General features: G+C 38.6%; 1 protein-coding gene across 1 annotated transcript in view; it reads left to right on the forward strand.

Annotated features, from left to right (window-relative positions):
* The window catches only part of CFAP54 (cilia and flagella associated protein 54), a 397,088-nt gene that overhangs the window by 222,316 nt on the left and 148,095 nt on the right, over positions 1-26,677 (forward strand). The window contains exons 50-51 of the mRNA XM_034934266.2: positions 8,765-8,844; positions 10,728-10,888. Coding sequence (XP_034790157.2) covers positions 8,765-8,844; positions 10,728-10,888 — 241 coding nt within the window. The remainder of the gene's footprint in view (positions 1-8,764; positions 8,845-10,727; positions 10,889-26,677) is intronic.

A 26,677-nucleotide genomic window follows, 5' to 3' on the forward strand; every position in this document is an offset into this window, starting at 1 on the left:
CATTCTTGGGATAAGTCCCACTTGATCATGGTTTATTATTATTATTATTATTGTTTTCGAGATGGAGTCTTACTCTGTTGCCCAGGCTGGAGCACCGTGGTGCAAGCTCAGCTCATTGCAACCTCTGCTTCTGGGTTCAAGTGATTCTCCTGCCTCAGCCTCCCAAGTAATTGGGACAATAGGCGCCTGCCACCACGCCCAGCTAATTTTTTGTGGTTTTCGTAGAGACAGGATTTCACCATGTTGGCCAGGCTTGAACTCCTGATCTCAAGTGATCTGCCTGCCTCTGCCTCCCAAAGTGCTGGGATTACAGATGTGAGCCACTGCATGTGGCCAATAATTCTTTTTACTTGTTAGATTCTGTTTGCTAGCATTTTGTTGAAAATGATTGCATTTATACTCATAAGAGATATTGGTCTGCAGTTTTCTTGTAGTGTCTTTGTCTATTTTTGATATCAGAGTAATTCTGGGGCCTCTATTTTAAAATGTAGGTTTTATTATTCAGGTATGGTGAGACCAACAGATCAGATGACTGCTACTGAAAAAATAGTTACAGTTTCCAAGAGGAAGGGTGCGCCACACCACTGTGGGAGAAGGGAACACAGGAGAGCTTGGCTGCGTCTCAGGAGGCAGAGGGCAGTGCAAGGGAAACATGAGGAAGAGCCTTTACTGTGTTTGCTATGCAAATGGATGGGTAAAGCAGAGTGAACAGGCTTAGTATTTGAATAATTTTAGTTTGAATAATTTCAGTGAGCCCTGGGGCCATAGGGGCTGTCTCTAGATATCTGATAACTGGTCTTGGGGTGATTAGGGCAGGGGAAGGGTGGCCTGGGGTAAGAGCCTAATAAAGGAGGTGGTGGGGGCATGGGCTCTTTAGTTTGCACATGAAAGGTGTACTCACAGGTGAGTCTTTTACCATCTCTAGGAACTGGGAGGTCAGCAAGGCCCCAAATGTTATCATTTCTACATCAGACATACAGAATTTTTTTTTTTTTGAGATGGAGTTTTGCTCTTGTCACCCAGGCTGGAGTGCAATGGTGTCATCTAGGCTTACTGCAACCTCCGCCTCCCAAGTTCAAGCAATTCTCCTGCCTCAGTCTCCTGGGTAACTGGGATTACAGGTTCCTGCCACCATGCCCAGCTAAGTTTTTGTATTTTTAGTAGAGACGGGGTTTTATCACGTTGGCCAGGCTGGTCTTGAGACATACAGAAAATGTAAAGGCATAATTAATATAGCCTCATAGAATGAGTTGGGAAGTGTTCCCTCCTCTTTTATATTTTAGAAGAGTTTGTGAAGAATTGATATTAACTCTTCTTTAAATGTTTGGTAGAATTCAACAGTGAAGACATCTGAGCTTGAACTTATATTTGTGGATAGCATTTTGATTAGCAATTCAATCTCTTTACTTGTAGTTCTCTTAAAATTATCTACTTCTTGACTCAGTTTTGGTAGTTTGTGTCTTTCTAGGAATTCATCCATTTCATCTGTGTTATTTAATTTATTGGCATACAATTTTTTCATAGTATTCCTTTATAATTCTTTTTTTAAATTCTGTAAGGTTAGTAGTAATGTTTCCTCTTTCATTTCCAGTTCTATTAATTTGAGTCTTCTCCCTTTTTCTTTCTCAGTCTACCTATAGGTTTTTCAATTTTGTTGATTTCTTCTCCTTTTTCTTCTGTTCTCTGTTTTATTATTATCTATTTCAATCTTTATTATTTTCTTTGTTCACTACACTTACGAGTTGGGAAAAAGACTTAGAGGGGCTCCTGTGTTCTCAGTGTTACTTTGCTTAAGCTAGAGACTCTGTCCCACAAGGTGGTGAGGCTGGGTGGAACAAGGGAACCCTGTCTGCTTAGTTGTGCCAGTTTGAAGTGAAGTTTCCATCTCACTGAACAGGCAGAGGGAAGAGAAGTAGTCATCTTTCTCCAAATACCACAGACTTGCAGTACTGTTCTCACCACATTTTAGTAAGTGTTCTTGACTAGATGTTTAATCATTTGCTGTATGACCTTAGAATCATTTCCAGAGACTTTAAGCATTAAAAAACCAATAATTTTTACTAATTTAGTGGTAAAGTGGGTTCATAGAGCTCTTCACATTGGGATGCCAGAAGTTAATCTCCTGAACAATGTGTTTTTGAGATTTATCTGTATTTATGTTTGTAGCTGTGGTTCCTTTATTTTCACTTTATTTCTTCATGTACTGGTGATAGACATTTAGACTGTTTTCTATAAACATTATTATACATGTCTCTGAGTGCTTATGAGTAAGAGCTTCTATATATCTAGGAATGAAATTGATGTGTCATATTTAACTTAAAATTTAAAGTTAATTAGTATCTCTACCCTCTTCATAGATCATTTTGTTCTGATCACCCTTTCCTACTTTTATGATTTGATAGCTTTAGGTTTTAGTTTTATTTTTTTTTGTTAGTTTGATATTTATACATTATACTATTTTTTTTCCATTCAATAGTTGTTTAGCTTTACCTACTTATTTGCTGTTTCCTTTGCTCACCATTACTTACTGCGTTTCAGACTTTGGATGTCTCTTTTGCCTGAGATGTTATATCCTTTGTAAGTTTAGATGAATAGCTAGTGTGTCATTATCATTTATTTAAAAAATCTATCGTTTCCTCACTGAAATAAGAAATTCATTATATAATAAATTCTCATATGTACCAGGTTATGATTCTTTTTTCATTTTTCAGCTTTAAATTTAATATGTAATAGTTGTACATGTATGTGGGGTATATGTTTTTTTATATACACATAAAATGTGTAATGATCAAATCAGGGTAATTGGGATATCCATTACCTCAAACACTTGTCATTTCTTTGTGTTGGGAACATTCTGAATCTTCTCTTCTGTTTTGGAATATACTATATATTCTTGTTAACAGTAATCACCCTACTGTGCTATCAAACACCAGAATTTATTTCTTCTATCTAAATGTATGTTTGTACCCATTAATGAATTTCTCTTCATCCCTTCTTCCCATCTCCCCTTCCCAGCCTCTAGTAACCACCGTTCTCTCTACCTCCATGAAAACAATTCTTTTCTTAGCTCTCACATATGAGTGAGAACAGGCAATGTTTTTCTTTCTGTGCCTGGCTTATTTCACTTAATATATAATTAACTCAAACAACCCAATAGCAAAAGAAACACAAGTAATTCAAATACAAAGTAGGCAAAAGACCTGGATAGATATTTATCAAAAGACATATAAATGGCCAAAAAGCATATGAGAAAATACTTAACATCACTAATAATCAGGAAAATGCAAATCAAAACCACAGTGAGATATAATCACACCCCAGTTAAAATGGCTTTTACCAAAAAGACAGAAAACAGCAGATGCTGGTGAGGATGTGGAGAAAGGAAAATGCTCATATACTGTTGGTGGGAATGTAAGTTAGTACAGCAACTATTGAAAACAGTATGGTCATTCCTCAAAAAACTGAAAGTAGAGCTACTGTATGATCCAGAAATCTTTTCTGTATATCCAAAAGAAAAGAAAATCAGTTTATCAAAGGGATACCAGCACTGCCGTGTTTATTGCAGCACTGCTAACAATAGCCAAGATATGGAATCAACCTAAGTGTCCAGCAGTGGATGAATGGATAAAGGAAATATGATATATATACACAATGAAATATTATTCAGCCATAAAAAAGAATGAACTCCTGTCATTTGTAGCAACATGGATAGAACTGGAGGACATTATGTTAAGTGAAATAGGGTATGATTCTTGATTCTGTATTTTGGACTACTGATTTTCCTGGCTTCCTGTGTTAATAAAATAGTTAATTTGATTTTATAACTGAAAACTATTTATTACCTCCTATGTTGTTTGAGAATTGAGAATATAACAGGGAAAATAAACACAAAAAATACTCTCTTAAAACTTGTTATGGTAGAAAAATACATAAATTAAATGAATAAAGGCATTGTGGGTTACATGGTAACAAGTGCTTTGGAAAGCAGGAAAGGGGGTTAGGGAGTGCAGGAGTGGGGTGTGATTTAAAATAGGGTTATCAGGAAGAGTCTTAATAAACAGATGATATTTGAGCACAGGTCTAAAAGAGGAGAGGGAATGAGATGTGAGTTTCTGAGGAAGAGTATTCTAGATAAAGGGAACAAATACCGAGACCCTAAGATGGGCATGTGCCTGGCATGCTTGAGGAACAGCTGGAGCCCAGTGAACAAAGGTGAAAGTTCCAGGAGATGCTGTCAGGGAGATAACAGAGTGATTATGAAAGGATTTGAAAGTCATAATAAAATATTTGGCTTTTATTCTGAGTGAGTTGGAATACCACTGGAAAATTTTTAAGAGGAAGAATTAAAAGTTTCTAAAGCCTAACTCTGGTTTCTGTATTGAGACTAGGTTAGGCTATGGGGTTAGGGGAATGAACAGGGTGAATATATAAGAGCATAATCATATTTCTTTTTACAAGGCTATTGAATAATTCAAGTAAGAACTTATGTTGGCTTCAACAAGAGTAGTAGCAGTGGAGTTGGTGAGAAGTAGCCAGATTCTGGATATACCTTGAAGGTGGAGTCAAAAAGATTTGAAAGGGAAGATCAGAAGTTCACTTTGAGGCATGTTAAGTGTGGGATGCCTATTAAGCACCTGAGAGGAACTAAAGAGTAGAGAGTTTGAGATATGATTCTGGAGCTCAGGAGAGAAGTCCACACTGAAGAAATGTTTCCCAATCATTAGTCTATAGATGGTATTTAAAGGCCTAAGACCACACGTCATCTCCATGGCAATGAGTTTAGATGGAGAAGAGACAGGTGAAGGAATAAATGCTTGGGTTCATCAGCAAGAGGTCAAATAAATGAGGAAGAATCCACAAAGGAGACTGAGAAAGGATGAGTGAACAAGGTGTTTTGAGGAGGAAGGAGTGATCAATTGAATCAAAAGGCCAAGGAGGATGGAGGTTGGACTTAACAAAAGGAATGTCATTGAAGAATCTAGAAGATAAACTTTGTTGAACTAACCCTTATTGGAGTGGAATCAAACAGAATGTGTGCAGGGGAATCAGAGTGAATGGAGATAAATGGGGAGGCTGCTGAAAGGGACAAAAGAGGGATTAAAAAAAAAAACTGAAAAAGTAGCAGTCTGTTTTTGTTTTGGTGGGAATCATCAAATAGAAAGAGGGAAAACAATGATGGTGCAAGGTGTGGAGTGAGGAGATATCTAACATGATACCCTTAAGTAGGCAAGATGGGAATGGAACTAGTACTCAAATGGAGGGTTTGGCCCCACATGGCAACATAAAATTCACCTATAATGACAAGTTGAAGGGCAGAGTGTATAGGTTCACATGCTAATGGATGGAGAGATGTATTGTGGGTATGTTTGCAAGTTATTTGCTAATTTCTGTGGTTTCTTCATTGGAATAGCAAACAAAGACATCAACTGAGTGAGAAGCAGGGAGAAAGTGTTGGAGATTTAAGGAGAGAAGAGAAGGGATGAAGTAGTTGTCTTAGAGCGTAGGAGGGCAGATGGACTAGGGAAATGGAGCAGGACTTCTGGGCAGCTTGCAGAGCCTTTTTGCATTTCTGGTATGAATTTAAAGTGAGAAGAGTTAGCATCGTTTTTTCCCAGCCACATTAAAATTCAGGGGTGCCAATGTCAACAGAGAATTGGATTTGCAGGGGCTTGGGGATTGACCAGGTGGGTGCCATAAAGGAGAGATAGGCAAGGAAATTTAAGGTGTTTGCAAGAGTGATTATGTTTGATGGACTAAGGAACTAAAACTGGGTAAGGAGGGATGAGATGGCAGGGGGAAGAGAGGGAAAGGGAACAGTGAAACACTGGTAGTGTCAATGGATTGTGGGTTCTAGAAGGGGTGAAGTATTGCTGGATTCATGATTCCTGAAAGAACAATCTGGAAAAATATTAGTACTTTTGTCTGTTAAGGTCATCACTATTCACCCTTCACTTTTTCCTATTTTCCTCATATATTCTTAGGAATATTCTACCTGCATACTTCAAGGTAATTCAATCTGATTCTAAACAATAAAACTATGATAACAAAAGACAAAAGGCACTTTTGGCTTTTTCATTGGAATTCGTTGAGATGCTTATATTAATTTCAATGTAATTTATATATTTTTATTGTCTTCCCACCCAAGAACATAATATATTTTCTCATTTTTTTCATATTTTGTGCCCTTTTTATGTTCCCTTCCTGGAGTTCACAATTAGGCCCATATTCTCTACTATTACTTGTAGATAACATAGCAGCTAGTTCACTTACCAGGCTACTCCACTGAAATTAAAGACTTTGAAAAACTTTCAGTTTCCCTTTTTCTCTCGTGCTTTTCCCTTCAGCAGGTGACATCACCTCACTTCACATCCAACTCCTGATTTTAGTTGATTTTAATTCTAGATTCTTATTAGTTTTCCCTTAGCATGTCCATTCAATTTCAATAACTTTATTTAGTACTAACTTTTTACATATGTAATTACTGGTTTAGAATTAAATATGTAGATTTTCTATCATTTCCTCAGTATTTCTAGATGTTAATCCTAGTCTTCTGGCTTCCATAAATGCGGATAAGAGATCTATTTCTTTTATTTTAGAAAATTTGATTTTTTGATTAGAGATGTTTCTCTTAATTCTTTTAGATCAGTGATTTTGCTGGAAGCACATCTGCCTGAAACCTGCCTGAACATTGAAAGAATCTGCATTTTGACAAAGCATTTAGTTCCAGAAAGCATTTTTTGGTACTCTGCTTGCACTTCCATAAGTGTTGTTATTATTTTGGGTTCAAATTGTCATGCTTGCTCCTAGCAGTCCTGTTTCCCATTTGAGTTTCCTCTTCTTGCCTACTGAGCCCCCCTGTAGAAGTCAGGCTAAGCTGGTCTGTCATAGCAAATCAGTCTTTAAATATCATGGCTTAACACAGCAAGGGTTTAGTTCTTGCTCAGATTGACAAGGGGCTGTGTTTTGCAGAGCCACTCAGGTACCCAAGTGCTGCTATCCTGGAGGCACACCATCTGAAACACTCTGCTCTGACCTTGCCTAGAAAGCCATAGGGTGGCACATGAGCCCTTAAATGGAACTCTGGAATTTAGTCTGGAATTCTTATGTAATTGGATAAGACCAAATTTAACTGCAAAGAGGCCAGGAAGTATAGCTTGCCAGGTGCTCAGAAAGGAGAGGAGTATGCATATAAGTGAACATGATTAGTCTGAAACACAGATCCTAGATATGGTGTTATTTTTGCTGGTCATCCCATTGGGGTTCCTGTTTTGTTGGTATCAGCTATGCAATGGAGAAGGTGAAGTCAGTGAGATGTAGAGTGGCAGGCAGGTAACTAGCCTTCCTAAGGCATCAGGACTCCTATATCTCTTCGCCTATGGATGGCCTATCTGTCTAGCTCTTCTTTTTATTCTAGAGGAGAACACTCATGTGGGACCCATGTTAATTTTATCACACATGGGTTCATGAAAATGTCTAGGTTAAACTCTTCCTAGGGTCTTTTGTATGGTAACATGCATTCCAGGCTTCTTTTGTACCATGTTCAGGCATTTGGTTTGTCTCCATCATTGTCTCTGTCATTCTTACTTTCTCCCTTAGGTGAAAAAGCCCAGTCCCAGATCCTCCTGCTGGGCCTTCCAAGAGCCCTAGCCCTCCCTCATCCTCAGCTGACCCCTAGATTCAGACCCTCATAATTTAGGAGACTAGCCAGGTAGGGAAGTGTTGCTGTTGAAAGAGGAGAGGAAGTTCGGTGTATTAAGTTTCATGTTATTTCAGAATTTTTCTTTTCACTTAACAAACTTAATTTCTTCAGGTGGATATATGTTTCTGTCATTTGTAGTCAAATGATTTGTGGTTTATCTTTCTCTCTCACAGTCTAGAAGCCCAGTTGAATGAAGCAGGCAAAGACTGTGATCTGAATTCTCTCACTTCTCCCCTGTTCAGAATAAGAGCAGGCTTTGGATCGTGGATGGAGATTTTGAAAGAGATATTTGAGTATTGTGGATTTTGCTCTTCCAACTGGTCTCACGCTCAGCTCTTAGACTGAGGGGCTTGTTCACATCAGCAGAACTGATGCTTCCACGGAGATCTTATTGAAATGTTAGAAATACCTGGAAGAGGGCTTTCAGGAGTCCTGGGATCCCAGAAGAGGAAAAACTATATCAGTAGCCAATAACTTGAATAACATCACTAAATACCTAAAAAATGCTTTCAGAATTGTCTGATTTGTTGTAAGAATCAGCTTCAGCCTTCTAATATATGACATTAGGGACTATTTGATACAGGAATATGTTTCTATATTCCCGTGTTTCTATATTATCATTGTGTTTTTTAAAAAATTATTAAACTTATGGATAGTTTTCCTGTGAATGATGAGCTTTAAAAACTATTAATAGAATTATGGTGGGTGCAGTGGCTCATGCCTATAATCCCAGCACTTTGGGAGGCCGAGGTGGGCAGATCACTTGAGCTCAGGAGTTCAAGACTAGCCTGGGCAACATAGTGAAACCCCATCTCTACAAAAAATACAAAAATTAGCCGGGCATGGTGGTGTGCGCCCGTAGTCCCAGCTACTCGGGAGGCTGAGGTGAGAAGATGGCTTGAGCCCAGGAGGTGAAGGTTGCAGTGAGCTGAGATTGTGCCACTGTGCTCCAGCCTGGGTGACAGAGCCAGACCCTGTCTCAAAATAAAATAAAATAAACCTAGAATTAATATTTAAACTAACCATAGATATCCTTGGTCCTTCCAAAATTTTGTGTCTTTATAGAGATATATTCAAAGGATGATGGAAGTTCATTTTATAATCTTACAAAACTTAAAGATGAGATCACTCTTAGCATGCTAAAGGTAAGTTTGAAACTGTTTTCAAACCATAAGTTAGTTACCAAAAATCCACTATTAGGCCCTGGATGGGCCTGCTTTCAGAGTTATGCTTGCTTTTGTGAGAGCAGTTACCTTTTCTTGTGTAAGAATGGGTTGGAGCCAGAGGTGGAGTTTACTCCTCATGAGAAAAGTAGATGTCCAGTGGTGTCCAGCTTTGACTTCACAGCCTGATTAAGGTGCTTCAGAAAATATGATTCGGCTGGGCGCGGTGGCTCACACCTGTAATCCCAGCACTTTGGGAGGCCGAGGTGGGTGGATCACCTGAGATCGGGAGTTCAAGACCAGCCTGACCAACATGGAGAAATCCTGTCTCTACTAAAAATACAAAATTAGCTGGGCGTGATGGCGCATGCCTGTAATTCTAGCTACTCAGGAGGCTGAGGCAGGAGAATCGCTTGAACCCAGGAGGCGGAGGTTGCAGTGAGTCAAGATCACGCCACTGCATTCTACTCTGGGCAAAAAGAGTGAAACTCCATTTCAAAAAAAAAAGAAAAAACAAAGAAACATGATTCATTATTTGGTGGGATATAAGTATTCCATCCCCTGTTTATCATTTCCCAATAATAGTGATGACAATGGCAACAACAGCTTTTGCATGATTATTTAATTTTTATAACTTTATGATGTAGGTAGCAATCATTTTGAACTGTGCTGTGCTGAACCATGAGAAAACTGAGGCTTAGACATCTAAGAATTTGACTAATATCATACAACTAATAAAATATAGATCCAGGAGAAAGACTACATCTTTTTGATTCAAAATCCATGTTCTTAAACATTATACTGAATTGCCCTAATGTTTATATAATATTCACTGCTCTGCACAAATACATTTTTAGTGGCCTGTCACTTGAAAGATTGGTTGGTCCCTTTATCTTCTGCCATGTTAGGTTGCTATTTACTATTGATTGTCTACTGTAAAAATCTCATTATCTTCACATTATACCAACTAGGTGACCATACTTTAACTTGAAATACAGTTGATCCACATTATTCACAGATTCTGTGTTTGCTAATTTGCAGATCTACTGAAATTTATTTGTAGCCTGAAAATCAATACTCTTGGCACTCTGTTGGCTATTCGTGAACAGACGCAGAGCACAGAAAAATTTGAGCTGCCCAATGCACACATTCCCAGCTGAGTTGAACAAGGAGATGCTCTGACTTTTTGTTGCCACTCTCATACTGTAAACAAGTGTCCTTTTCACGGTCTATTTAGTACCATGCTTTTTGAATTTTTGTCAATATTTACAATGACCCTCCAGCATAGTGCTGAAGTGCTGTGGAGCATTTCTAAGTTAAGAGGGCTGTGGTGTCCCTTATGGAGAAACTATGTGTTAGATAAGCTTCCTTCAGAAGTGAGTGCTATTGGCTGTGAGTTCAAGGTTAGCAAATTAACAGTATATATTAAATATACTGTTATATATCCTTAGCCATAAACACACATTAAACAAGGCTGTGTATTGAGCAGTTAATGAAAATGTTGTGACCAGAGGCTCTCGGGTACTTTTCTCCATGTCTCCCCTAGGAGCAATGGCTCAGTATCCAGTAATCAGTGTTTGCAAGAACTTTATAGAACATAACTACTGTGAATAGTAAGCACCAGCTGTGCACACAAGAAAAGGTCACTGTCATGCATGCTGACCCTTGCTTTCACTTTCCTTTTCGTTTTCTGTTGCCTTTTTCCTTTTTGCTGAACTCTCTTCTCTGATAATTAGATACCAAGTTCCTTTTTGGTCTTCCATTCATTGTTACTTTTCAGTACATGAAAAATATTTGCTAAAGAAGAAAGAGACAGTATTTGTATTATTTCTGAACTCACGTGATGTATGGTATCCTTTCCTTAGTCGATGTTACTGATGGAAGCTGAGGACAGGCTAAACTTCCTTCTGTCCGAGGTGGAACAGAAGACCCTGTCTCAGTGCTCCGCTGGCGAGCTGGAGATTGTGGTGGAGGCCCGGCTTCAGCTGGCTGCAGTTGCTCTGCAGAGGCACCGGGCGGCATACAGGTGCGTCTCTCCATGCACAGGGGAGGGATACCTTTGAAGAGAGTTCCTTCAACCTAGTTTATTAAATAGACTTAAATTTTATGTAAGTTTTAGAAATTCCTATATCCATAGTATGCTTGCTTTTTATTATCCAGGGAAGTTTTCATACATGATTTCACTTAAAATTATAGCTCTGGCTGGGTGTGGTGGCTCATGCCTGTAATCCCAGCACTTTAGGAGGCTGAGGTGGGCAGATCACTTGAGGCCAGGAGTTGGAGACCAGGCTGGCCAACACGAAGAAACCCTGTCTCTACTAAAATATGAAAATTAACCAGGCTTTGTGGCGGCACCTGTAATCCTAGCTACTCGGGAGGCTAAGGCAGGAGAATCACTTGAGCCCGGGAGGCGGAGGTTGCAGTGAGCTGAGATTGCCCCACTGTACTCCAGCCTGGATGACAGAGCAAGACTCTGTCTCAAAAAAAAAAAAAAAAGAAAAATTACAGTTCTCAATAAACCAATTATTTTATGAAGGCACACAGCTGGGTTGTTTAATTTCATATATAGAATGAACAAATTAACAATGCTTTGATTTTTTTATACATTTAATTTACTTTTTAAAAAGACTAAACCTTTTTACAAGTAAAAGCTATGGAGTGTTTTTTTTTCTAAAACATTGAATTAAAATATTAAAAACAAACCTATTTTGAAAAAGTAACAGTTTCTGCATCATATTGCACTGAACTGTTTAATAAACTGTTGTAGGTGGCTAATTATTTAAATGTGCTGCAATTGTTAGTGTCAGCTCTTTCATTTAGTTTGTTCATCGATTTATTTATTTAGTCAACCAGTATCTGTTAACTCTCTCACTGCCAGGCTCTGATCTAGGCAGTGAAGATATAAAGATGCATAGAATACAATTTGTGTATCCATATGCTCACAGATATATAAGCAGTCAGGTAGAGTAGTAAAAATAATATTATAGCGCTTTTTTCATATTTAATAATATGGACATCCACATTCAAGAGTTTCTCCATGCCATTTGTGATAAACACTTCTATCATGAGGTCCTCTGACACATTCAATAATGATTCATCTAATAATGCATACATTTCTTATCATTCATTAATTCGTTTAAAAAATAAGTTTGTGCACTTTCAATATGCTAGGCACTGTTCTAAGCTCCTGGCAAGTATCAGTGGCCCAATACTCATATATACAATCTAGACAAAATATATAACAATATTGTCCAAAATCTTGCCCTATATTCTAATAGATAATAAACATGCTGACAATAAACTATAAACACAAGTAAATTACAGAGTGTGGGCAAAAATGATAAGTGCTATGGAGAATATAAGGAGTAGAGGTTGGAGGGGGATGAGTTACCATTTTAAAATCGTGTGGTTGTAATAAAGAGTGTGACTCCATTTTGATGTTCAATGGCTGACAGCTTTCAAGCCCGACCACTCCCCTTCTCTTTCTGCCCCTGACCTGAGCAAGCAGATAAGAAAGCCCATCTGTTCCCTCCTTTGGTGTTAGTGGAAAGTTCAAACCATGTAAGTCCTGGCCCATGTGCAGGAACTCTTACCTCAGTGCCACCCACCAACCACCATAAAACTCCAAGCCAGTCTCTTTTCCTTGCTTTCTCCATACATTTTCCCACCTGTTTGGGAACCTGCTCTGATCTTCTTGCAGGGTCTTATTATGTGAGCAGTACCCGCTTTCATACCCTCTTGACGTGTGTGTATGTGGGATCAGTCGTGACATCTGAACCACATTTTGGGTGGTCAGGGCAGGTTTCATTGATGAGGTGACATCTGAACAAAGTACTTAAATGAGAGAATTATCCATGCAAATATCTATAGACAAAGTGTTACAGGCCATGGAAACATGCCTGATACATGTTTGAGGGACAGCTCCAGGCCTCTTGTGGCTGGGGTGGAGTGAGTGAGGGGCAGAGTTGCAAGGGAGATCGGCAAAGAGGTAACTGGTGGACAAGGAGATTACATAGGACCTTTTGGCCAGGGTAAAGACTGACTTTGAGTGAAGTGGGGAGTCATTGTAGAGTTTTGAGCAGAGGAGTGACATGATCTGATTTTCATTGTAAAGGGATGGCTCTTGCTGCTAGTATGAGAATTGATTATAAGAGGAAAAGGGTGTGAAAGCAAGGAGATGAATTAAGGAGGCTACTATAATAACAGAAATATGGTGGTGTTTCTTACCAGTGTGATAGCACTGGAGGTAATGAGAAGTATTTGGATTCTGAGTAAATTTTGAAGGTAGAGCCATTCTGTTTTACAGATATTGGATGTCAGTTGTGAGAAAAAGAGAGGAGTCAAAAAAGAAGTGGTCATTAACTGAAATGGGGAGGTTGTAGGGGTGCAGCTTATTTAGGGGAAACATCAGGAGTTAAAATTTGGATGTATGTAGTTTGAGATGTCCCTTAGATGTACAATTGAAGATGTCAAGTATTCTGAGAGTCTTTAGAATATAGACAGTGTTATTCAAATGTTCCCAGCATAAAGAAAAGATAAATGTGTAAGGTGATGGATATACCAATCACTGCTATTTAATTATTACACATTATGTAATGTATCAAAATATTTTATGTACCCTGGAAGTATATATGTCTATTAAGCATCAATAAAAATACAATGATAAGAATAATACAAATTTAAAAGTACAGTATAACAACTAAAAAATATAAAGACAGAATTTTAATACTGGATGAGCTCCGTTAGGGGGTATAAATAGATGGAAGACAGAAAAGGACCAAGGATCAAGCCCTGAGTTTTGTACTCCAACTTTATGAGACTGGGGAGAAAATGAGGAACCAGAAAGGGGACTGAGAAGAAGTGACCAGTAAGATAGAAGAAAACCAAGAGATTATGGAACCCTGAAAGCCAAGTGAAGAAAGTGGTCGAGGAGAATGGAATGACCAACTGTGCCACAAGCTTCTGATAGATTGAGTAAGGTAAGGATAGAGAGTTGACCCCTGGATTTAGCATGGAGGGCAATGGTGACCTTCACAGGAGTAACTTTAGAAGATGCTTGGGAAAGATTATGTTTAGAGTTGTTTATGAGAGAATGGGAAGAGAGAAATTGGAGCCCACAAATAAAGATGATTCTTTTTGTTTTTTTTTTAAATTATTATTATTATACTTGAAGTTTTAGGGTACATGTGCACAATGTGCAGGTTAGTTACATATGTATACATGTGCCATGCTTGTGTGCTGCACCCATTAACTTGTCATTTAGCATTAGGTATATCTCCTAATGCTATCCCTCCCCACTCCCCCCACCCCACAACAGTCCCCAGAGTGTGATGTTCCCCTTCCTGTGTCCATGTGTTCTCAGTGTTCAGTTCCCATCTATGAGTGAGAACACGCGGTGTTTGGTTTTTTGTCCTTGCAATAGTTTACTGAGAATGACGATTTCCAATTTCATCCATGTCCCTACAAAGGACATGATCTCATCATTTTTATGGCTGCATAGTATTCCATGGTGTATATGTGCCACAGTTTCTTAATCCAGTCTATCATTGTTGGACATTTGGGTTGGTACCAAGTCTTTGCTATTGTGAATAGTGCCGCAATAAACATACGTGTGCATGTGTCTTTATAGCAGCATGATTTATAGTCCTTTGGGTATATACCCAGTAATGGGATGGCTGGGTCAAATGGTATTTCTAGTTCTAGATCCCTGAGGAATCGCCACACTGACTTCCACAATGGTTGAACTAGTTTACAGTCCCACCAACAGTGTAAAAGTGTTCCTATTTCTCCACATCCTCTCCAGCACCTGTTGTTTCCTGACTTTTTAATGATTGCCATTCTAACTGGTGTGAGATGGTATCTCATTGTGGTTTTGATTTGCATTTTTCTGATGGCCAGTGATGATGAGCATTTTTTCAGGTGTCTTTTGGCTGCATAAATGTCTTCTTTTGAGAAGTGTCTGTTCATATCCTTTGCCCATTTTTGATGGGGTTGTTTTTTTCTTGTAAATTTGTTTGAGTTCATTGTAGATTCTGGATATTAGCCCTTTGTCAGATGAGTAGGTTGCAAAAATTTTCTTCCATTTTGTAGGTTGCCTGTTCACTCTGATGGTAGTTTCTTTTGCTGTGCAGAAGCTCTTTAGTTTAATTAGATCCCATTTGTCAATTTTGGCTTTTGTTGCCATTGCTATTGGTATTTTAGACATGAAGTCCTTGCCCATGCCTATTTCCTGAATGGTAATGCCTAGGTTTTCTTCTAGGGTTTTTATGGTTTTAGGTCTAACATTTAAGTCTTTAATCCATCTTGAATTAATTTTTGTATAAGGTGTAAGGAAGGGATCCAGTTTCAGCTTTCTCCATATAGCTAGCCATTTTTCCCAGCACCATTTATTAAATAGGGAATCCTTTCCCCATTGCTTGTTTTTCTCAGGTTTGTCAAAGATCAGATAGTTTTAGATATGTGGCGTTATTTCTGAGGGCTCTGTTCTGTTCCATTGATCTATATCTCTGTTTTGGTAGCAGTACTATGCTGTTTTGGTTACTGTAGCCTTGTAGTATAGTTTGAAGTCAGGTAGCGTGATGCCTCCAGCTTTGTTCTTTTGGCTTAGGATTGACTTGGTGATGCAGGCTCTTTTTTGGTTCCATATGAACTTTAAAGTAATTTTTTCCAATTCTGTGAAGAAAGTCATTGGTAGCTTGATGGGGATGGCATTGAATCTATAAATTACCTTGGGCAGTATGGCCATTTTCACGATATTGATTCTTCCTACCCATGAGCATGGAATGTTCTTCCATTTGTTTGTATCCTCTTTTATTTCCTTGAGCAGTGGTTTGTAGTTCTCCTTGAAGAGGTCCTTCATGTCCCTTGTAATTTGGATTCCTAAGTATTTTATTCTCTTTGAAGCAATTGTGAATGGGACTTCACTCATGATTTGGCTCTCTGTTTCTCTGTTATTGGTGTATAAGAATGCTTGTGATTTTTGCACATTGATTTTGTATCCTGAGACTTTGCTGAAGTTGCTTATCAGCTTAAGGAGATTTTGGGCTGAGACAATGGGTTTTCTAGATATACAATCATGTCATCTGCAAACAGGGACAATTTGACTTCTTATTTTCCTAATTGAATACCCTTTATTTCCTTCTCCTGCCTGATTGCCCTGGCCAGAACTTCCAACACTATGTTGAATAGGAGTGGTGAGAGGGGGCATCCCTGTCTTCTGCCAGTTTTCAAAGGGAATGCTTCTAGTTTTTGCCCATTCAGTATGATATTGGCTGTGGGTTTGTCATAGATAGCTCTTATTATTTTGAGATACGTCCCATCAATACCTAATTTATTGAGAGTTTTTAGCATGAAGGGTTGTTGAATTTTGTCAAAGGCCTTTTCTGCATCTATTGAGATAATCATGTGGTTTTTGTCTTTGGTTCTGTTTATATGCTGGATTACATTTATTGATTTGCGTATAGTGAACCAGCCTTGCATCCCAGGGATGAAGCCCACTTGATCATGGTGGATAAGCTTTTTGATGTGCTGCTGGATTTGGTTTGCCAGTATTTTATTGAGGATTTTTGCATCAATGTTCATCAGGGATATTGGTCTAAAATTCTCTTTTTTGGTTGTGTCTCTGCCTGGCTTTGGTATCAGGATGATGCTGGCCTCATAAAATGAGTTAGGGAGGATTCCCTCTTTTTCTATTGATTGGAATAGTTTCAGAAGGAATGGTACCAGTTCCTCCTTGTACCTCTGGTAAATTCGGCTATGAATCCATGTGGTCCTGGACTCTTTTTGGTTGGTGAGCTATTGATTATTGCCACAATTTCAGATCCTGTTATTGGTCTATTCAGAGATTCAACTTCTTCCTGGTTTAGTCTTGGGAGAGAGTATGTGTGGAGGAATTTATCCATTTCTTCTAGATTTTCTAGTTTATTTGCGTAGAGGTGTTTATAGTATTCTCTGATGGTAGTTTGTATTTCTGTGGGATCGGTGGTGATAACCCCTTTATCATTTTTTATTGTGTCTATTTGATTCTTCTCTCTTTTTTTCTTTATTAGTCTTGCTAGCGGTCTATCAATTTTGTTGATCCTTTCAAAAAACCAGCTCCTGGATTCATTAATTTTTTGAAGGGTTTTTTGTGTCTCTATTTCCTTCAGTTCTGCTCTGATTTTAGTTATTTCTTGCCTTCTGCTAGCTTTTGAATGTGTTTGCTCTTGCTTTTCTAGTTCTTTTAATTGTGACGTTAGGGTGTCAATTTTGGATCTTTCCTGCTTTCTCTTGTGGGCATTTAGTGCTATAAATTTCCCTCTACACACTGCTTTGAATGTGTCCCAGAGATTCTGGTATGTTGTGTCTTTGTTCTCATTGGTTTCAAAGAACATCTTTATTTCTGCCTTCATTTCGTTATGTACCCAGTAGTCATTCAGGAGCATGTTGTTCAGTTTCCATGTAGTTGAGCGATTTTGAGTGAGTTTCTTAATCCTGAGTTCTAGTTTGATTGCACTGTGGTCTGAGAGACAGTTTGTTATAATTTCTGTTCTTTTACATTTGCTGGGGAGAGCTTTACTTCCAAGTATGTGGTCAATTTTGGAATAGGTGTGGTGTGGTGCTGAAAAAAATGTATATTCTGTTGATTTGGGGTGGAGAGTTCTGTAGATGTCTATTAGGTCCGCTTGGTGTAGAGCTGAGTTCAATTCCTGGGTATCCTTGTTAACTTTCTGTCTCGTTGATCTGTCTAATGTTGACAGTGGGATGTTAAAGTCTCCCATTATTATTGTGTGGGAGTCTAAGTCTCTTTGTAGGTCACTCAGGACTTGCTTGATGAATCTGGGTGCTCCTGTATTGGGTGGAACTATCCTATATTTAGGATAGTTAGCTCTTCTTGTTGAATTGATCCCTTTACCATTATGTAATGGCCTTCTTTGTCTCTTTTGATCTTTGTTGGTTTAAAGTCTGTTTTATCAGAGACTAGGATTGCAACCCCTGCCTTTTTTTGTTTTCCATTTGCTTGGTAGATCTTCCTCCATCCTTTTATTTTGAGCCTATGTGTGTCTCTGCACGTGAGATGGGTTTCCCGAATACAGCACACTGTTGGGTCTTGACTTTTTATCCAATTTGCCAGTCTGTGTCTTTTAATTGGAGCACTTAGTCCATTTACATTTAAAGTTAATATTGTTATGTGTGAATTTGGTCCTGTCATTATGATGTTAGCTGGGTATTTTGCTCGTTAGTTGATGCAGTTTCTTCCTAGTCTCGATGGTCTTTACATTTTGGCATGATTTTGCAGCGGCTGGTACCGCTTGTTCCTTTCCATGTTTAGTGCTTCCTTCAGGAGCTCTTTTAGGGCAGGCCTGGTGGTGACAAAATCTCTCAGCATTTGCTTGTCTGTAAAGGATTTTATTTCTCCTTCGCTTATGAAGCTTAGTTTGGCTGGATATGAAATTCTGGGTTGAAAATTCTTTTCTTTAACAATGTTGAATATTGGCCCCCACTCTCTTCTGGCTTGTAGAGTTTCTGCTGAGAGATCCACTGTTAGTCTGATGGGCTTCCCTTTGTGGGTAACCCAACCTTTCTCTCTGGCTGCCCTTAACATTTCTTCCTTCATTTCAACTTTGGTGAATCTGACAATTATGTGTCTTGGAGTTGCTCTTCTCGAGGAGTATCTTTGTGGCATTCTCTGTATTTCCTGAATCTGAATGTTGGCCTGCCTTGCTAGATCGGGGAAGTTCTCCTGGATAATATCCTGCAGAGTGTTTTCCAACTTGGTTCCATTCTCCCTGTCACTTTTAGGTACACCAATCAGATGCAGATTTGGTCTTTTCACATAGTCCCATATTTCTTGGAGGCTTTGTTTGTTTCTTTTTATTCTTTTTTCTCTAAACTTCCCTTCTCGCTTCATTTCATTCATTTCATCTTCCATCACTGATACCCTTTCTTCCAGTTGATCGCATCGGCTCCTGAGGCTTCTGCATTCTTCACGTAGTTCTCGACCCTTGGCTTTCAGCTCCATCAGCTCCTTTAAGCACTTCTCTATATTGGTTATTCTAGTTATACATTCTTCTAAATTTTTTTCAAAGTTTTCAACTTCTTTGCCTTTGGTTTGAAATTCCTCCTGTAGCTCAGAGTAATTTGATCGTCTGAAGCCTTCTTATCTCAACTCGTCAAAGTCATTCTCCGTCCAGCTTTGTTCCGTTGCTGGTGAGTAACTGCATTTCTTTGGAGGAGGAGAGGCTCTCTGCTTTTTAGAGTTTCCAGTTTTTCTGCTCTGTTGTTTCCCCATCTTTGTGGTTTTATCTACTTTTGGTCTTTGATGATGGTGATGTACAGATGGGTTTTTGGTGTGGATGTCCTTTCTGTTTGTTAGTTTTCCTTCTAACAGACAGGACCCTCAGCTGCAGGTCTGTTGGAGTTTGCTAGAGGTCCACTCCAGACCCTGTTTGCCTGGGTATCAGCAGCGGTGTCTGTAGAACCGCGGATTTTCATGAACCGGGAATGCTGCTGTCTGATCGTTCCTCTGGAAGTTTTGTCTCAGAGGAGTACCCGGCCATGTGAGGTGTCAGTCTGCCCTTACTGGGGGGTGCCTCCCAGTTAGTCTGCTCGGGGGTCAGGGGTCAGGGACCCACTTGAGGAGGCAGTCTGCCCGTTCTCAGATCTCCAGCTGCGTGCTGGGAGAACCACTGTTCTCTTCAAAGCTGTCAGGGACATTTAAGTCTGCAGAGGTTACTGCTGTCTTTTTGTTTGTCTGTGCCCTGCCCCCAGAGGTGGAGCCTACAGAGGCAGGCAGGCCTCCTTGAGCTGTGGTGGGCTCCACCCTGTTCGAGCTTCCCGGCTGCTTTGTTTACCTAAGCAAGCCTGGGCAATGGCGGGCGCCCCTCCCCCAGCCTCGCTGCTGCCTTGCAGTTTGATCTCAGACTGCTGTGCTAGCAGTCAGCGAGACTCCGTGGGCGTGGGCGTAGGACCCTCCGAGCCAGGTACGGGATATAATTCTCCTGGTGCGCTGTTTCCTAAGCCCATCGGAAACGCTCAGTATTCGGGTGGGAGTGACCCGATTTTCCAGGTGCCTCTCTGTCACCCCTTTCCTTAACCAGGAAAGGGAACTCCCTGACCCCTTGAGCTTCCGGAGTGAGGCAATGCCTCACCCTGCTTCAGCTCGCGCACGGCGCGCTGCATCCACTGTCCTGCGCCCACTGTCTGGCACTCCCTAGTGAGATGAACCCGGTACCTCAGATGGAAATGCAGAAATCACCCGTCTTCTGCGTCGCTCACGCTGGGAGCTGTAGACCGGAGCTGTTCCTATTTGGCCATCTTGGCTCCTCCAAGATGATTCTTTAGAAGAGTTTTACTATGAAGGGGAGTAGAGAAAGAGGGTGACTGCAGTTGGTGGAAGTAGGGTCAAGACAAATTCTCTTGAAATGAGAGATGATAATGAAAAAGACCCAGTACAGAGAGCAAATGTGATGTTCTGATATGATTGGCACACAGTCGAGTGTGCCTTTTTCTCTAATACAGAATAAAGTTATCCTCTAGTTTGGGAATACAGAATAGTCTCTGGAGGCTAGCCAGGGGACTAGCTGCCTGCCGGGGACACAGATGGAAAAAGTCACCCAAGAGAAATCAGTTCCCCAGGCTGATGCCATTAGAAATTGTGGGGTCCAAATTGACATCATCCATGAAATGCAGAAACCCTGAGAAGTTAATTTTAAAAGGTCCTGACATCATAGAGCTGGAGCAGAGGCATACCCTGAACAGTCTCATAGAGGTTAACCCAGGAAATGCAAGACTTCTATGGAAAATAACTCCCACCAAAGATAGCACCGAGTCAAATATTATAAATCAGATGAAGAAACAGCCATAACAGAGAGTTAGCAGACACAATAAATGGCAGACTTCACAGCCCAAGAAACAAACTGTTCACAGATAGGAAGGATAGAAGAGAATCTACAAAGAAACAATGAGACAACATAAAAAAGGAACAGATGTATTTGGAAAACAGCAAAATAGAAATTCTATAAATGAAAAAATATAGTCACTGAAAGAGAAAAGAAATGATCAAGTTAGATGAAAAATATTGTTTTTTTCCTCTCCTTATTTTTTTCATTTATAATGAAATTCCATACATTAAACCCCATTCAAATTGAAATTTGGAAGAGGAGTTACATTTAAGACTTTTAGACTGTCATTCTCTTTAAACAGGAGAATCCCACTTATATGTTTCCCAAAGGGGAAATCAATTCAGCAGAAATCCTCATTTGCTTTGATTGGAAACATATAATCATCTCATCAGTATAAGCCTACAAGCTTTGACTGAAGGCTGTTCCATGACTAACCACATCTAAATCTAGATGACAGCAGAGGAGTTGGGAGATTTATAATTTTTGTAGTTTTTAAGCAGTGATGAAAATCTGTAAAGTATATTTGGAGCAGTGATTCTGAAAGTGTGGTCTGCACATCTCTGGGGGTGCCTCCCAGACCCCCTGGGCATGGGGGTGTACATGAGGTCAGAACCATATTAATAAAATTAAGACAGCATTTGCATTATTCACTGTGTTGTTCACACTGATGCTGCAGAAGCAACAATGATAAGATTTCTGGCGCCTTACCATGAATCAAAGCAGCACCCCAAACTGTACTAGTAGTCACTGCTGTCTTCATTCCTGCACACTTGTAATTTTAAAAAATGCCAGTTTCACTTAAGAATGCCCCTGGCGAGGCAGTAAAATCTTGCACTTATAAATCCCTATCCTTGGATATATATCTTTAACATCTTATGGGAGTATTATATGGGAAATATGCCTAGGTATGTCTGCTGCTTATGAAAGCTATGGCTGACTTGAAGAAGAATGTGTGTGATTGAATTGAGAGTTGGACAGGCTGCTTTCTTCATGGAATACCATTTTCATTTGAAAAACAATGGACAAACTATGGTTATTCAGACTTGAGTATTTGGCAAATATTTTATTGAAAATGAGCCAAGTGAGTATGCCACTTCTAGGGAAAGAACTGATAGTATTTGTTGCCGATGATAGAATTTAAACTTTCACAGGAAAACTAGAAGTTTGGGAAACTTGTATGAGCCACCACGAGCTTGACAATTTTCTAATATTTAGATTTTTTTCCTGTCAGATTGGTAGAAATACTAAAAACATGACTTTTAAAAATATTGTATAATAAAATGCTTCAACATTTGGGGGATCTCTATAACTCAGGGAGACAATATTTCCTAAATGACTTATGCATAATGTTACAAAATCCTAGTGAACAAGATAGAGCAGTAGATTTTAATGGAACAAAGTAGGAAAAGTTCAGCAATATGTGGTATTAGATTCTACATTGCAACAAACTTTAAAAAAAAGATCACTTGTCACATGATAATTGTCATTTTGATACTACATTGGTGTAGTATCAAAGAAGAACATTAAAACAGTTATTTGAAGCAGCTATTCAAATACTTCTCCCATTTCCAATGACTGTGTGACGCTTAATCTTCATACACTTCAACCAAAACAATATTTTACGAAAGACTGAGTGTAGAAAAAGATATGAACAATCTTCTGTTAAGTAAGGGTGTGTGTGTTTGTGTGTGTGTGTGTGTGTGTGTGGTGTGTTTTCAGACAGAGTCTTGCTGTGTCACCCAGGCTGGAGTGCAGTAGCAGGATCTCAGCTCACCGCAACCTCTGCCTCCTGGGTTCAAACGAGTCTCCTGTCTCAGCTTCCCGAGTAGCTGGGACTACAGGTGCACACTGTAGTGTGTGCTACTGGCTAATTTTTGTATTTTTAGTAGAGATGGGGTTTCACCATGTTGGCCAGGCTGGTCTCAAACTTCTAACCTCAAGAGATCCACCCGCCTTGGCCTCCCAAAGTGCTGGGATTACAAGCATGAGCCACCATGCCTGGCCACTTGGTAGCTTGTTTTTTATTAAACAAGACATTAAAGAGATTCATGGCATTCTTCTCATGAATTTTTTTGAAAATATAGTTGTTTGCATAAAATATTTTATTTATGTTAATATCTAATAGGTTTACTATTTTTATTTTAAGAGGAATTAATAAATGTTAAGGAAACTAAGACATTTTTAGCTGAATTTCTAATGTTGGCAAATGTCGATGGAGCTCTTTTGGGTTCTCAATAATTTTTAGAGGTATAAAGAGGTGTTGAGAATAAAAAGCTTGAGAACCACTGGCTTAGAATATTGTCATATGTATAGCTATCTTTAAGGACACATGGTAGTTGATGGTAGAATATGCTCAGTGTAATAACATACCATTTCCCCCATTGGAATTTGAAGGGAGAAGAAATTTTTACTATATAATTCTCTATAGAACTGTTTTTATTTTTTCCAAACTATGTGTCGGAGAGCAACAGCAGCCCTAGAAAATATTTATCATTACCTTCATTCTTTCCCCAGCTCTCTGTGTATCCTATACCCTTTTGGTATGAAGGATATGAGTGGTTTTTATTCTTTTTAGGGAGGAAGAATGAAATGAGAAACTAAAAATTACAAAATGGCCATAGAAAGGACTGTCATAATAGAACTTTAATTTGAAAACCAGATAGACATATGCAAATAGTGTGCAAGTATATCAGAATTGCTCCTATTTTAAATACATGAACCTGGCCCTTGGGACAAAACCTGCAAAAAACTTTGATGTTATTGCCTTTTTGGAGCAGAGTTGTCATTTAGGGGAAGCCTACTGTCAAGATGAATGAGTTTCTCTCATGTGAACTTTACCCCCTGTGAGCTTCTGTTTGGGTACTGCTGAGAGTGTTGGACAGTCCCTTTTCTAAATGATGGTTAGCTTGACATTTCATGATACTTCTAATAAAATTATGTGTCAAGGAAATTGAAAGGCACATTCCCTAGGGTGACAGGTAGAGTGAGTTGCATGGATTTTATGAGAACAAACTGACCATTTTTGTCATGAATGTTAATAAGAAATAAATGGGATCAAAGTTATTCAAATTGTATTTCTACTTCTAGGGCTGCCTGTTTCTTTCAAAATCCTGTGGGTTTTTTTTTTTTTAAATAAGTGTTCCTTCCTATTCTCCTTTACATTTAATCTATTGTTTAAATGGAAAAATATTTGGGCCTTTTAATTTTGTGTCAGACTGAAACTTTCTTCTTTTGGGATTTTAGACTGTTGGCAGTAGGTAATCCTCACATACTTTCTATCTGTCTAGTGTAGCGGAGAAACTAGAAATTTTCCATTCTGCAACTAAGCAGTACCGAGTGGATTAGGACATACTGGTATGTCTTATATTTTATTCATTAAGTTTTTGGGTTAGCAAGATGCCAAACCTCATACCTTGTTTCTCTTAAAATCAGAATTTGGGTTTCAAGATGAGAAGAATGGAATGGGTACCATTTTCTTTTTCCAGGGTTTTCTATCAGCCATACTGAGTTAGCCTTGGAAACTACTGAGTAAATGAGGTGCCTCAGAAATGTGCATAGCTTTGAGGGAGGAAGAGTGTGGGGAGGGCACGTTTCCTGTGCACACACAGACTCCATGCTATGTTTGTTGTTGTTGTTGTTATTTTCTTGGTTAGTTTTATTTTAAATAAAAAACAAGTTAATTACAGTATCTTAGAAAATTTTCTACAAATATCTAAACCATTTTAATGGCTCAGCAAAATCTTGAGAGTTTAAAATTCAGTAACTGCTAAGAAATTGGGATGTTATTTAACAAATTAGAAAAAAAATCAATTTAGTCTCTCCCCACCTCTCCTGGCCAATTCAATACACTAATAATGATAATAGCTAGCATGCATTATGTGCCTCTGTTTGCCAAACACTCCTATTTGCTGAGCACACTCCACGCTTTCTAGAATGTCAGTTCCACGAGGGCAGGGATTCTTGTTTGTCTTCTTTACTGCTATATTCATAGCCCCTAGATTTCTCCCTGGCCCATAGCAGATGCTCAATATGTACTTTTGGATTATTATAAGGATTAAATAAGATCTTTATTTTTATGAAAGGATCTTATTTAACCCTTATAATAATCTCATGTCATGAAGTTTGCACTGTTATTATCATCATTACTGCTTTATAGATAATAAGATTGATAATTGGGGTTCCCAAGATCACACAGTTAATATATGGGAAAAGTGGAATTTGACCTCTCTCTCTCCAGTGTATGAATTCTTAAAAATTAGGTTATTTCACATGAACTAAAAAGTTTTTTTAAGTTGAAAAAAAATACAATTAAATAACAGAATCTCTAGAAATATATATTTCCAAAATTACAACTGACTACAAAGAAAAATGTCAACTGATTTAATCTGTGAAATATTTTAATTTTTATAAGTACAATAACAACAAAAACCATTACACCAACAATACATAGAAAAACAAGATTTTTACTTCCAGTAAATATGACAAATAGTTCCTTTCATTTTTACATAAAATTACTGATAAAATTGATAAAAAGAGACTGTTGATAAATGGTCAAATACCATAAACTTTTCATTAAAAAGAAGAAATTATAACTAGTATGTATACACCTGGAAAAATATCTATCTGCTTACAAAGTGAAGTTAAAGCAATGAATGAGGTCCAGATTTCTACCTGAAAAATAGCATTGGGGTAATATTCCCTGATAGGTTCTCCACCAACTTCCCATTGAAAGACATGTTCCCCACGGAGATAGAAAAATAGAAAAGCTTTAATAGAATTGAAAACTAAGCATAGTAATTCAACTTTTGCAAGAAATGGGAAAACTTTTTTTCAAATGTAACCCATAGATGAAGATGGAGTCAGAACCACAAGGGATCATCTACATCCACTTTATCCCCTGAAAGGAGCAGCATCGTGGGCCAGGAAAGAAGAGTGGTCCCTCTACCTTCTAAGCGCATAACTCAGAAGGGGTTCACCATCCAAAAACCTCGGCAGATACCCTAACACTGTGCAGAGGCTTAAGGAACTACTCCAGCCAACAGAGGAGATCCATCTCATAGTTAAGACTGAGAAATGAGGTGGTGATTCTGTAAAAATGACTGGTGGTGGGCACTGGAGCTAGTTTGGGCTCAGTGTAAATAATGATAAGTTTGCATAACTGAATACAGATGTCAAAACTAATTCCTGAAAAAGGTGATAGAGTATAAAGATAACTAACAATGACCTGGGGATAATATATCAGATTTTAATAACCAAGTGGATGTGGGAGAGATAGGGTAATTAAAAATTATGAAATTCTTCATCCTATATGTAGGGAATAAAAATATGTTGGTTCATTTTATACATTGAGAAATAGAGAAGCAGAGTAGAGAAATTATGTTTTTAAGATGGATTAATGGAGAAGTGTGTTTTGGAAAATATTAAACATAACTGCTATTAGAATCTAAACCAGAATACATATATTTCAAATCAGTGTGGAAAATAAAAGGGAAATAGTCTTATGGCAGAAGACACAAAACAAAAGAAAAAGGAAGAATACACTCAGAAAGCATAAAATAATAGAAGAAAACAAGGCATGTTAATTATGCCCATAAATGTAAAATTGTTGAAACATACTGGATTTGTGAGGATTTTTTGGTTGCAAGTGACAGAATCGCAACTTAAGCCAAATCAGCCAAAAGGGGAAATTTTCTGATTCATGTGAATACAAAGCTGGGGAAGGCAGAGGTAAGGATGAGCCTGAGGGTTTACTGAGAGCAAAGGCTTGAGTGCTCCTGGAATCACCTCGTTCCATCTTCTCTCTTTCAGCATTATGTGTTAGCTTTATTTGATTAGACTGGCTTCCTCTACAGTGCTGGATACATGTCTGCCACTAGATCAAGACTTCTAATGCCCCAAATTTACCAGAGAGAGAGCACAAGACTGTCTCTTGC

This window comes from Pan paniscus, chromosome 10 (assembly GCF_029289425.2).
Source record: "Pan paniscus chromosome 10, NHGRI_mPanPan1-v2.0_pri, whole genome shotgun sequence".
Lineage (NCBI taxonomy): Eukaryota > Metazoa > Chordata > Mammalia > Primates > Hominidae > Pan > Pan paniscus.